This window comes from Cnephaeus nilssonii (assembly GCF_951640355.1).
Source record: "Cnephaeus nilssonii genome assembly, chromosome: 11".
NCBI classification, from domain to species: domain Eukaryota; kingdom Metazoa; phylum Chordata; class Mammalia; order Chiroptera; family Vespertilionidae; genus Cnephaeus; species Cnephaeus nilssonii.
The window spans coordinates 37296917-37309337 of NC_137082.1; the positions used below are offsets into that span (position 1 = coordinate 37296917).

General features: G+C 49.2%; 1 protein-coding gene, 1 long non-coding RNA gene and 1 pseudogene across 12 annotated transcripts in view; 2 read left to right on the top strand and 1 right to left on the bottom strand.

Moving 5' to 3' along the window:
- DLGAP4 (DLG associated protein 4) overlaps positions 1 to 3139 on the top strand; it is a gene marked incomplete at its 5' end in the record, with an annotated part of 70517 nt that extends 67378 nt beyond the window's left edge. For all 8 annotated transcript variants that reach the window (XM_079783639.1, XM_079783637.1, XM_079783638.1 and 5 more), the window contains 3 exons: positions 280 to 371; positions 1242 to 1397; positions 2172 to 3139. In XM_079783639.1, the coding sequence (XP_079639765.1) occupies positions 280 to 371; positions 1242 to 1397; positions 2172 to 2390 (467 nt within the window). In that variant the 3' untranslated portion in view covers positions 2391 to 3139. The remainder of the gene's footprint in view (positions 1 to 279; positions 372 to 1241; positions 1398 to 2171) is intronic.
- LOC307106885 overlaps positions 1 to 12421 on the bottom strand; it is a 124455-nt gene that overhangs the window by 70149 nt on the left and 41885 nt on the right. Inside the window, exon 4 of one of the 3 annotated variants that reach the window (XR_013814152.1) lies at positions 1404 to 1606. The exons of the other annotated variants lie outside the window; for them this stretch is intronic. This is a non-coding gene — a long non-coding RNA (uncharacterized lncRNA). Of the gene's footprint in view, positions 1 to 1403; positions 1607 to 12421 lie in introns of those variants that run through there. 3 annotated transcript variants of the gene reach the window in all.
- LOC307107559 (small ribosomal subunit protein mS25-like) lies at positions 8424 to 8974 on the top strand (annotated as a pseudogene). The gene has a single exon. The product of its transcript is annotated as a small ribosomal subunit protein mS25-like (transcript).

The window sequence follows — 12421 nt, forward strand, 5'->3', positions numbered from 1 at the left end:
TGTAAAATAAACAACTGTCATCTATAATAATAAAAGCATAAAAAAATAAAAAATTTTTAAAAAATAAAAGCATAATATGCTAATTAGACTGGATGACTTTCCAGATGAAGCCGAGGGCCAAGCCCCTTGCACGAATTTCATGCATCGGGCCTCTAGTCACTTAATAATGACTGGTATCCCAAGGTGGGGAAGGGAGATGGAAGCCATGACCCTGATCTGCCTTCCACCCAGGAAACCTGTGCTTGGCTCAGTCGGTCTATTCCACCTTCTCTTTCTCAGTCTTAGGAAAAGTCCTCAGTGCCGTGGGCAGTGCCCAGCTACTGATGTCCCAGAAGTTCCAGCAGTTCCGGGGCCTCTGCGAGCAAAACTTGGTGAGTGTGGTTCTTCTTTCTCCACAGCAGGGCTTCTAGCCTTTAGCAGCCTGCCAGCTCCCTCGGCTGAATTAACCCCTCTAAGCCTCTGTGACCTCCTTGTGGCAATGGGAAGGTGATGACAATACCTGGTGCAAGAAAGGGGCCAGGGGTGGTCCTTTCAGATCGCTAAACCTTTTGAAACAGAAAACTGATATAAAAATAGCCAATGAAAGTTAAAGATCAATTATCACTGATTTATTTATACTAGACATATTCTATATCTAAGAAAACAGTCAAGGTAAGAAATTTTAAAATATCACCACTAGGCTTAACGGGTTTTCCTCTCCCTCACCCATTCCTGCTGGGAGTGTGAAAACCTCTCTCCAACTCGCCAAGGGGGCTGTACTCCTAGGGGTGGCGGGCAATGGCAGAGTGTTTGTCTCCAGGACTTGTAGGGGTTTGGCTTGGACAGTCATGATGAGGAACATGATGTCAGAGAACAAAATGATGGGAGGGATCTGGCTTCTCCCCACCCGACTGTGAGACCGTGCCAGGAACTCCTGTTTTCTCCCTGTAAAATGAGAACTGTTGTTGGCCTGGCGTGCGTTAGGGGCATGAGGGCCGTCCTCACTGCAGCCCACAGCGGTGGCAAAGGCCTCCGTCTCCCATGTATGTGCAGAGCCTACTCTCATGATAGGACTCTCTCTTTCTCCCAGAGATCTCCACCATCAGGGCTGGGAGTGACCAGGAACTAGCTTAATTCACTCATGCAGATACTGACCCTGGGAATAGGAGAGCAAGACTAGGCCCCAAGAGACCCCAACCATGGCCGGGGAGCAGGACGAGCCTCTGCCTTGCTTGTCCCACTGATACCGCTCTGCCCCACAGAACCCTGACGCCAACCCACGTCCAACAGCCCAGGACCTGGCAGGGTTCTGGGACCTGCTACAGCTGTCCATCGAAGACATCAGCATGAAGTTTGATGAACTCTACCATCTCAAGGCCAACAGCTGGCAGCTGGTGGAGACGCCCGAGAAGAGGAAGGTGAGCATGGAGCAGTGCGGAGGGGAAGTCCAGGGACAAATTCCTGGTCGGCAATAACGCTGCCCACATCGGTCAGTGCTGCTTGGCTCCCTTCTCCATGTGTCGTCTTTGAGCTGGGGGCTCACGTCCATCCATGCGTGGGGTCCATGCTCAGCACTCGTCCAGCATGCTGCTCTCTCTCTGTGCCTTCTGAAGTATGCCACCCTGTCCTGCATGTTCAGAAAATGGGGCTCCTTGGAGACGTGCCCACAGCCTTGAACACTAGAATAGGCTGTTGAAACTCCTGGGGCTACGCAGGAGTATACCAGAGCCAGCCTCTTCCCTGAGGCCCAGGTTTCTTCTGTAAACCAGCAGCACCCAATGACCCCTACGGTTACTGGACTGTGGGCCTTGTAAGTTCTGATCCCCTAGAATATAATGTGGCCTGAGAGTTGGATGCCTTGAATTTAATCCCATCTCTGGCTGTGACTCAGATCATTCCTGCCTGAGTCTCAGGATCCCAATGGTTCAGAGCAGGGGTGGAAAAAGGTCACCTGTCCATCCCTTCCTGCTGGAACATTCTAGGATTCTAAGCTTGCTTTTTGCTCCTATGCCTGTGCTATTCCCACTATCATTGCTTCTTGTGGCTTCCTGATTCCAAATGTGTGTTGCTTGTGCCCAATGCGGGGAGGCTGGGGTGGAGACTACAGCTGCCAGCATATAGGGAGTGGGAGTGCCACACCAAAGGTGGCACCTTTATTTTATTTTTCTTCCCTCCTCACTGTCTCACTAAAGGAAGAAAAGAAACCACCCCCTCCGGTCCCAAAGAAGCCAGCCAAATCCAAGCCGGCAGCAAGCCGCGACAAGGCCTCTGACCCCGGGGACAAGCAGCGTCAGGAGGCGCGCAAGAGACTCCTGGCAGCCAAGCGGGCAGCTTCCGTGAGGCAGAACTCAGCCACAGAGAGTGCGGACAGCATCGAGATCTATGTCCCTGAGGCCCAGACCCGGCTCTGAGACCAGGAAGCAGGAAGCAAACAATTTTCAATCATTTTAAAAAACACACAAACTAAATACGAATGGAACAGAAAATTCTCAGCCTTTAGTATGGTTATTCTATCTAGAGACCCTGAGCCAACTTTCAAATTGATGCATACAAGGGCTCACAATTTGGCTTTTTTGGGTCCCTCCCAGCTTTAGGTTATGAAGACTTCACACACACAAAAAGTCAAAAACACAAACCTATAAAACTTGTTTCCTCTTGCTGGCCGTGGTGGACTAGATAGATGGACTTCAGCAACCTCCCCGGCCCAGCCTGCAGATTGCAGTCTTTTTACTTGTTCTATCTAATGAGAACTTAAACTAGCTTGTTTACAAGACGACAGTCCAAGGGCAGCCTTGGGCACCTGCCATGTCCTTCCTTCCTTTTCCCAGCTACCCTCGCGCTGACCTCGGAGTTTTCATTCTTACGTTTCTCTTTCCCTTCAGAGCTCACACAGGGGTCACCATCCCGGCTGGTGGCTTTCTGGGTCTCGGCCCTCTTTGCGGGGGAGAGCCCAGAGGACAGAGATGGACACGCGTTCCCTCCCCACCAAGTGCTCACACACAGTCACACATGTGCACACACACAGATGTAGGTTCCTCTCAGCAGAAGCAACCCCCACCCTGTGATCTGCCAGCCCTCAAGCAGGCGATGCATCCCCCTGAAAAGATGAGGGGGGTTTAAGTCTTTGGGAGGGAAATGAGATAAAATCTACAGTATCACATTCCAGACTCCTGCCTTTTTCTTCTCTCCAGCCCTTCTTCCAGCAGAATGTATGGCTCAGTGACTCACAGAGGACACTTGAGAGAGGGACCCCATTTGTCTGTCCCTGGCTAAGCCTGTGTACAGTACCGGGGGCAGGCGGCTGTGTCTGTAGTATGTGTACATATGCACATAGACCTTAGAGTGTATATTTAACAAACGCCCATCTGCTCACCCATGCCCACCAGCGCCACCGCTGGCTCTTGGGGCACCTGGCAGGAGGCAGGTATGTGAATAGCATATATTTTTACATGTACTATATCTAGGTGTGTGTACAAGTGTGTGTAAAAATATATACTTTGTGTGTAAGCAGCCCTTTTTTTGTTTTTCGTCTCCCACCTGCCCAGCCTCTAAGTTTTCTGTTCTGTTCTATTTTTTTACCCCATCCACCCTTCTTTCTCCCCTGCCCCCTAGCCCCACTCCCAGGGTGTCATGAGCCCTGAGCTGCAATGGCCCGGGTCTGTGGGGCGGGGTGGGGAGGGCAGGAGGAGGGGAGGGCGAGGCCAGCCTGCAGCAAGCTCAGTGCACGAGGGCTGCTCTCTACCGGGTGTAGGCTACAGGACTGGAGACATCCTCGTGTCCAGCACTTGCTGCAGGGCCCCGGGTGAACTGAGGGCCTGTTCTGGGACCCCATCCCAGCTTGGCCACCGTCTGTGACCTTGGGCAAGTCACTTGACCTCTGTGTGCCTCAACTTCCTCCTCTGTAAAATGGGGACAGTCCCTGCCCCTCCCTACCTCACAGGCATGTTGTGAGAATAAATGAGGTAATGTGTACCAAGGGCTCATGGTGTTATTGAGGTGGGTGGGCCAGGCTGGGAGAAGGCGGGGGGAGTAGACCCCCCCCCCCCAGAAGACTGAGCCAGACCCCCTCCCAATCGGCAGCTCCACGAAGACAGCGGGCTTGGGCACAGGCCGTGATTCCAGCTGTCATTCACCAGCTCCATGATCCTGGGCAAGAAAACCCAAGTTCTCGATTTCCTCACCTGGAAAACGTGTACAGCATCTACCTTACCGCTTCCTCTGAGAAGTAAATGCGTAATAGCTGCTGTATGGGAACCAAGATGGGCTGCCCTCCCTAACAACATGCAGCCCCATCTCCACAGACCCAACTCTGCATGTGTCCTGGGACGGGTACTCGATACCTCCACCCCCACAGCTGCCTCCACCCTGACAGCCATGTGCACTGAACGTGCTTCCCAAGGAGTCACTCTACCAAGCCCAGTGCCCAGTTCATTCAGAGCTCACACGCTGGTGGGGAGACAGACCCTGAACCCGAATCCAAGTCTACAGCAGGTGGTAGAAAAGACACAGCGCAATGTCCTATGCGGACCCGCGACGGCACCACAGAACCTGGCCATGCCAAGAGCACTCTGGTCAGCTGGAAGGACGTGGGTGTTCACTAACTTCTGCGGATGGGGTTCCAGGCAGAGGGACGGGAGGTTCCGATGCCCTGTGGTGAGAACGTGCCTTTTAGAAAGGCCTGGGGCCGGGCTAGGTTGCAGACACCTGGTCTCCCCGTGACCCAGGCCCAGAGGATGCACAGAAAGACCCTCCCAGGAGCTTTACTCAGGCCGCCACCCCTCCCCAGTGGGGCCTCTCAGAGCTCACCCCAATCCTGTGGGCTAGAGCCCTGTGCTCGGAGTGCGTGCTCTCATCTCTGGACCGTTAGTGGCGCTGAGCAGTGACCATGGGTAGCTCCGATGAACTCCTAGAACTGGAGCCTTCGTGGGCCTACACCTACCCTGAGAGGCGGCTGGGGTGACTTAAAGGGTAAGTGAAGGGGTTTCTTGGGCACAGCCAGACGCTCGGGGTGTGAGTGAATGCAGGGGACAGCCAGGCTGGATTTAAGGGCAACCATCCAGCTAGCCGCACAGCTCTCCCCGTGGCGGGCCTGTGGGACCAGGGTGGACTGTCATCCTTCCGGGCATGAGTGTTTCTGCTGCGGCAGAGAAGGGCCTTGGCCTCTTGGTCAGGGTCGTAGGGAAGGACGCTGCACCCGTGTCAGCCCAGTGGGGAGGGAGAAGCGTCGGGATTGCGGGATCTGGGGCCCCTCTGCCCCTGGCACAGCAGTGGAGGAACCCCCTGCCCTGATTTGGAAGAACAGTATAATGAACACCACACCATGTCCTTGACCCCAAGTCACCAATTGTCAACATTTTGCCAAACACCACGCAACTCCTAAGAACAAGGACATCCCTGCGTGACCACAATTCCTCTACCACCCTCTAATGTAACAAGCGGTTCCCGAGCACCGCCCTACTCAGGAGGACACCGAGGGCCCGACATGACCACCAGCGAAGCACAGCCTCTCTGCCCAGGCCGTTACGTCCTCCATGGCTTTTCCTTGGTGTCCATCCAGGATCCAATGAAGGACCATTCATTACTTTCCGTTATCATGTCTCCTTAGTCTCACGGAATGAAAACAGTTTCTCCACTTTTTGTTTTGTTTTTCATGACACATTTTTTTAAGTGTCCAAGCATCTTGTCAAATGTTGCATAATTTGGATTTAGGTTTTCTTATGACTAGATTCAGACTGAACAGTTTGGAGGAGAATATGACTGAGATGAAGTCCCATCTCCTATACTCTGTTCTATCAGGGAGGCAGCTGTCACTTCAGGGACAGGCCGACAGCAGCTTCTCAGAGAAACTGGGAATGAATCCTTGGCTTCTGTTTCAGGACAGAGTGAGACAGGAAGCACCCTCCTGAAAGCTGCAGGGTGCTGGGAGGAGGCAGAGGGAGCAGGAGACTGAACGCTGCCCCTGGGTCCCTGGGAGCCACCCACAGGGCTGGGGTTCGACAGCAGGAAAGACCAGGTTCACTTTCTAGACCCCCTGCTCCCCAGGGTCGTGATTCCCCATGCTTTGCGGAAAACCCATGGATTAGAGACCTAAATTTAAGAGCTAAAACTCTTAGAATAAAACATAGATGTAAATCTTCATTAGATGAGGCAGTGGTTTCTTGGATATAATACCAAAAGTATAAGAAACCAAAGAAAAAAATAAACATCAAAGTTAAAAACTTCCACTTCTAGCCCTGACCAGTTTGGCTCAGTGGACAGAGCGTTGGCCTGAGGACTGAAAGGTCCCAGGTTCGATTCCGGTCAAGGGCATGTACCTTGGTTGTGGGCACATCCCCAGTAGGGGGTGTGCAGGAGGCAGCTGATCGATGTTTCTCTCTCATCAATGTTTCTAACTCTCTATCCCTCTCCCTTCCTCTCTGTAAAAAATCAATAAAATATATATTTTTAAAAAACACACACAAAAAAAACTTCCACTTCTAAAACTACCAAGAAAATGAAACAATCCACAGTATGAGAAACAATGTTTGCAAGTCATATGTCTGGTAAGGGTGCAATAGTATATATAAAGCACCTTTGCAACCCAACAAAACAAAAAAAAACAAATTTCAAAATGGGCAAATCATCTGAATTATCATTTCTCCAAAGAAGATAAATAAATATCCAATAAGCACATGAAAAGACGTTCAACAACAACAAAATATGTTCAACATAACTAGTCACTAGGGAAATTCTAATCAAAACCACACTGAGCCCTGGCCAGTGTGCTCAGTGGTCAGGCTGTTGGCCTGTGCACCGAAGGGTCAGGGATTTGATTCCTGGTAAAAGGCACATACCTGGGTTGCAGGTTCACTCCCCACCCTTGGTCCAGGCACCATTAGTTATTAGGGAAATGCAAATTGAAACCACAATGAGATACCACTTCACCTCCAGGAGGATGACTAGAAGAAAAGTGTTAGTGAGGATGTGGAGAAATCAGAACCCTCACACGTTACTGGTGAGAATGTAAAACGGTGCAGCATTGTGAAAAACAGTTTGGAAGTTCCTACAATATTTAAACAGAAATACCAAATGAAGCAGCAATTCAACTCTTAGATAAATATCCAAAAAAAGTGAAAACATTCACATATAAACTTGTATGCCAATGTTCATAACAGCAGCATTCATAATGGCCAAAAGGTGGAAACCACCCAAATGTTCATCAACTGATGAAAACAAGCAAAATGTGGCATGTCAAGAGAGTGGAATACTATTAAGCAATAAAAAGAATGAGGTATCAATACATGCTACACCATGGATGAACCCTGACAACATGCTAAATGAAATAAGCCCATCACAAAAGGCCACATATTTTGTGATTCCATTTACATTAAATTTCCAGAGTAAACAAATTCAGTGACAGAAGTTAAATCAGTATTTGCCAAGGGATGGGAGGAAAATGGGGTGGGGAGAGTGACTGCTGATAAGTTCAAAGTTTCTTCTGGGGGTGGTGAAAAATGTTCTGGAATTTCATAGTGGTGATGGTTGTATAACTTTTTACACTTAAAAAGTGAATTATATAATTGTTATACATTTTTAAACAGAAAATCCCATAGAATGGGAGAAAATTTTTGCAAATCATATACCTGATAAGGAATTCTGGAATATATAAAGAACTCTTACAACTCAACAACAAAACAAAAACTTGACTTTAAATGAGCAAAGAATTTCAACAGACATTTCTCTAAAGTATACAAATAAATGGCCAATAAGCACATGAAAAGATACAGTTGTTAGGGAAATGAAAATCAAAACCACAATGAGATACCACTTCACACCCATTAGGATATTATTAAAAAATTAAGAAGAAAAACTATGTGTTGGCAAAGATGTGGAGAAATTGGAAGCCTTGTGCACTGTTGGTGGGAATTTAAATGGTACAGCTTCTGTGGAAAACACTATGGCAGCTCCTCAAAAGAATTAAAAATAGAATTAACAAATGATCAAGCAATTTCACTTGTGGGTATATACCCCAAAAAATCGAAAGCAGGGTCTCAAAAGGTATTTGTAGGGTCCAGTCAAGATGGCAGCATAGTAACATGGTACTCAGAACCTCCCACCACCACATTAAAAAAATTACAGCTACATTACAGCACAACCATCATTCAGAACCACCTGAAATCTAGCTGAACAGAGGTCCTACAACTAAGGATGTAAAGAAGAAGCTACATTGCCGAGACTGGTTTGGCTCAATGGATAGAGCGTCGGCCTGCGGACTCAAGGGTCCCAGGTTCGATTCCGGTCGGGGGCATGTGCCTTGGTTGTGGGCACATCCCCAGTGGGGGGTGTGCAGGGGGCAGCTGATCGATGTTTCTCTCTCATCGATGTTTCTAGCTCTCTATCCCTCTCACTTCCTCTCTGTAAAAATCAATAAAATATATATATTAAAAAAAAAAAAAAAGAAGAAGAAGCTACATTGAGACTGGTAGAAGGGGTAGAACTGGGCGACTCCCACACCCACATGTGGCAGTTAAAAATCAGGAGAGGCCAGGGGGACGTGGTGTTCAAGGACTTGGTGAAGGTCATGACGGTAAATTACAACAGGCACGGGAAGCTGGGTGAAGGCGCCAGGAAATTTAAGTTTTTCAACATACCTCAGATCCAATACAAAAACCCTTGGGTGCAGATCATGATGTTTAAGAACATGACACCATCACCCTTCCTTCAAGTCTATTCAGATACTGGTGAGCAGGTTCTCGTGGATGTAGAGACCAAGAGCAATAAAGAGATCATGGAGCACATCAAAAAAATCCTGGGGAAGAATGAGGAAACCCTCACGCAAGAAGAGCAGGAGAAAGAGCAGCTTTCTCACCCAGCCCACTTTGGACCTTGAAAGTATTACCTGCGGGAGAGCATCTGTGAGGAGGAAGGGCAGGTGCCCCGCCCGGCCCGGGTGCCGTTACCCAAGGAGATAATAGGGAAGTACAAAGCAACTCTGAAAGCCAGTGCCCAGGACTAAGGCCCCAGGCCTGTGGGCTAGGGCTACCTAGGCCACAGAGAAGATCCTGGTTCTGTCCCCAGAGAGACTCTGCAAATAAAATGCTACTTAATAAAAAATAAAAAAAAATTGGGAGGAATAGCTCACCTTCCCAATTAGGTGTCAAAAACTATAAAACAGCCCTAGCTGGTTTGGCTCAGTGGCTAGAGGATCAGCCCACAGACTGAAGGGTACTGGGTTCAATTCTGGTCAAGAGCACATACCTCGGAGAGGAACCAAGATGGCAGCATAGGTTAACACCTGTACTTTCTGCCTCCTACCACCACATCAAAATTACAACTAAAATACAGAACTATCATCCAGAACCGCGGGAAAGCTGGCGGAGTGGAAGTACTACAACTAGAGAGGTAAAGAAGGAAGCACACTGAGACTGGTAGGAGGTGCAGAGGCGTGGAATGGGCTGGTCCGGCACCTGGGTGTGCCGCTTTTTTAATCCAGAGGGAGATCACCTCTGAGGAGGCCGCCTGGAGGAGCAAGGAGTCCCAGCCCCACACCAGATGCCCAGCCCAGGGTCCCAGAGCTGGGAAAAGAAGTCCCTATGGGCAGTAAGAACTACGGACTGTAAAAACCAGTGTGGATTGGGGCTGAGTGACACACAGGCTGCTGGAGACCCAGCTGCTCCTCTTAAAAGGCGGCACCGTGAACTGGATTTACAAGCTCCCGCTTGCTCTGAGCTCCAGTGCCAGGCGAGGCTCTGGGGGACCCAGACAGATATGGGGAGAAACTGGACTGTCTGGCATCGAGGCAGGAACACGGGGCGGTTTCTTCCAGATGGAGGTGCTCAAAGCAGTCATTGTTCCTGTGCTGGGACCTCCAGAGTGCAGGGCTGCCTGGCAGACATTTCTGTTCGCTCCACCCTGGAGATTCCCTGAGACCCCGCCCCACCCAATTTACAACCCCACCCAAGCTGTGCGCAGTGGCTTTTGCATATGAATGGCCTGTCCTTTCTCAGCTTAACCCTGTCAAACAAGCTGCAGCTGGGTCAGGGAGTCCCAAAGCTATCAATAAAAGGCCCAAGGCTGGCACCAACACCAGCCTGCCTTGCTTCACAGCTAAGCCTCCTCTGGGTACTTCCAAACCCGATACAAAGAGGAGGAATCTGAAGATCTCTCTGTAGCTCCTGCTGGGTGGCCCCAGGCAGTGGCTGACTTTGCACCTCCTTGGAGATCCAAGAGCCAGTGTACCCAGTGGTCAGAGTGAGACCATACCAGATTACAACTCTTCACATCCATAAGTGACACACTCAAGGGGCAGACTCAGTGAGCACCAAAGCCCCACTGAAGCAAGTCTTGCTCCATAAGGGTGTCTCCTGCACAGCAGCTCTCCCACTGTAGTCGCAGCTGGTCCCCACAGCCAATTAGCCTGGAGGTCAATTCCTCCCAGTAATACCAACAACAATCAAGGCTCAACTACAACAAGACTGTGCACACAGCCCACAAAGGAGTGTACCAAGAGTGTCCACCTCAGGTGATTGGGGAAGCTGAGCCACTGGGCCCTATAGGACACCTACTACACAAGGCCACTCTATCAACTCAAGGAGACTTAGGAGCTACCCAATACATAAAAACAAATACAGGGAAGCAGCCAAAATGTGAAGACAAAGAAACATGTCACAGATGAAAGAAATGGAAGAAAGCAAAATACTGAATATAGAGTTCAAAACCACAGTTATAAGGTTACTCAAGAATCTTCTAGAAACCTCTGAGGAACTTAGACCTTCAAGGATCTTAGTGAGAATGTCAAAAAAATGGAAAAGGACCAGTCAGAAATTAAGCATACACTAACTGAAATAAAGAATAATATACAAGGATTCAACAGTAGACTAGAGGATCCCAAGAATCAAGTCAATGATTTGAAATACGAAGAAGCAAAAAACACCCAACTGGAAGAGCAAAAAGAAAAAAGAATAAAAAAACATGAAGATAGTGTAAGGAACCTCTGGGACAACTTCAAGCATACCAACATCCGAATTATGGGGGTGCCAGAAGAAGAGAGACAACAAGATATTGAAAACATATTTGAAGAAATAATGACAGAAAACTTCCCCTACCTGGTGAAAGAAATAGATTTACAAGTCCAGGAAGTACAGAGAACCCCAAACAAGAGGAATCCAAAGAGAACCACACCAAGACACATCATAATTAAAATGCCAAGGGCAAAAGAAAGAGAGAATCTTAAAAGCAGCAAGAGAAAAACAGTTGGTTACCTACAAGGGAGCACCAATACGATTGTCAGCTGATTTCTCAACAGAAACTATGCAGGCCAGAAGGGAATGGCAAGAAATATTCAAAGCGATGAATAGCAAGAACCTACAACCAAGAATACTCTACCCAGCAAAGCTATCATTCAGAATTGAAGATCAGATAAAGAGCTTCACAGATAAGAAAAAGCTAAAGGAGTTCATCACCACCAAACCAGTATTATATGAAACTAGAGGCCCGGTGCACGAAATTCGTGCACGGGAGGTGGGGGAGTGTCCCTCAGCCCAGCCTGCACCCTCTCCAATCTGGGACCCCTCGAGGGATGTCCAACAGGATTGGGCCTAAACGTGTAGTCGGACATCCCTCTCACAATCCAGGGCTGCTGGGTCCCAACTGCTCGCCTGCCTGCCTTCCTGATTGCCCCTAACTACTGCTGCCTGCCAGCCTGATCACCCCCTAACCACTCCCCTGCCAGCCTGATTGATGCCTAACTGCTCCCCTGTCAGCCTGTTTGCCCCTAACTGCCCTCCCCTGCAGACCTGGTCACCCCTAACTGCCCTCCTCTGCAGGCCTGGTCACCCCTAACTGCCCTCCCCTGCAGGCCTGGTCCCCCCCAACTGCTCTCCCCTGCAGGCCTGGGTCCCCTCCAACTGCCCTTCCCTGCAGGCCCGGTCACCCCCAACTCCCCTCTTCTGCCGGCCTGGTCACCCCTAACTGCCCTCCCCTGCAGGCTTGATTGCCACCAACTGCCCTCCCTTGCAGGCCTGGTCCCTCCCAACTACCCTCCCCTGCTGGCCTGATCACCCACAACTGCCCTCCCTTGCAGGCCTGGTCCCTCTCAACTACCCTCCGCTGCTGGCCATCTTGTGGTGGCCATCTTGTGTCCACATGGGGGCAGCCATCTTGTGTGTTGGAGTGATGGTCAATTTGCATATTACTCTTTTATTATATAGGATGCTGAAGGGTATTAAGAAGAGGAGGAAGAAGAAAAAGGTAAAAAATTATGAACAACAAAGTGACAACAAATACATATCTATCAACAAGTGAATCTAAAAATCAAATGAATAAAAAATCTGATGAACAGAATAAACTGGTGAATGGAATAGAATGAAAATGGAACAGACTGAAGATTCTCAAGTGGGGGGGGGAGAGATTAGACAAAGATCTTATATGCATGTATGCAGTACCTATGGACACAGACAATAGT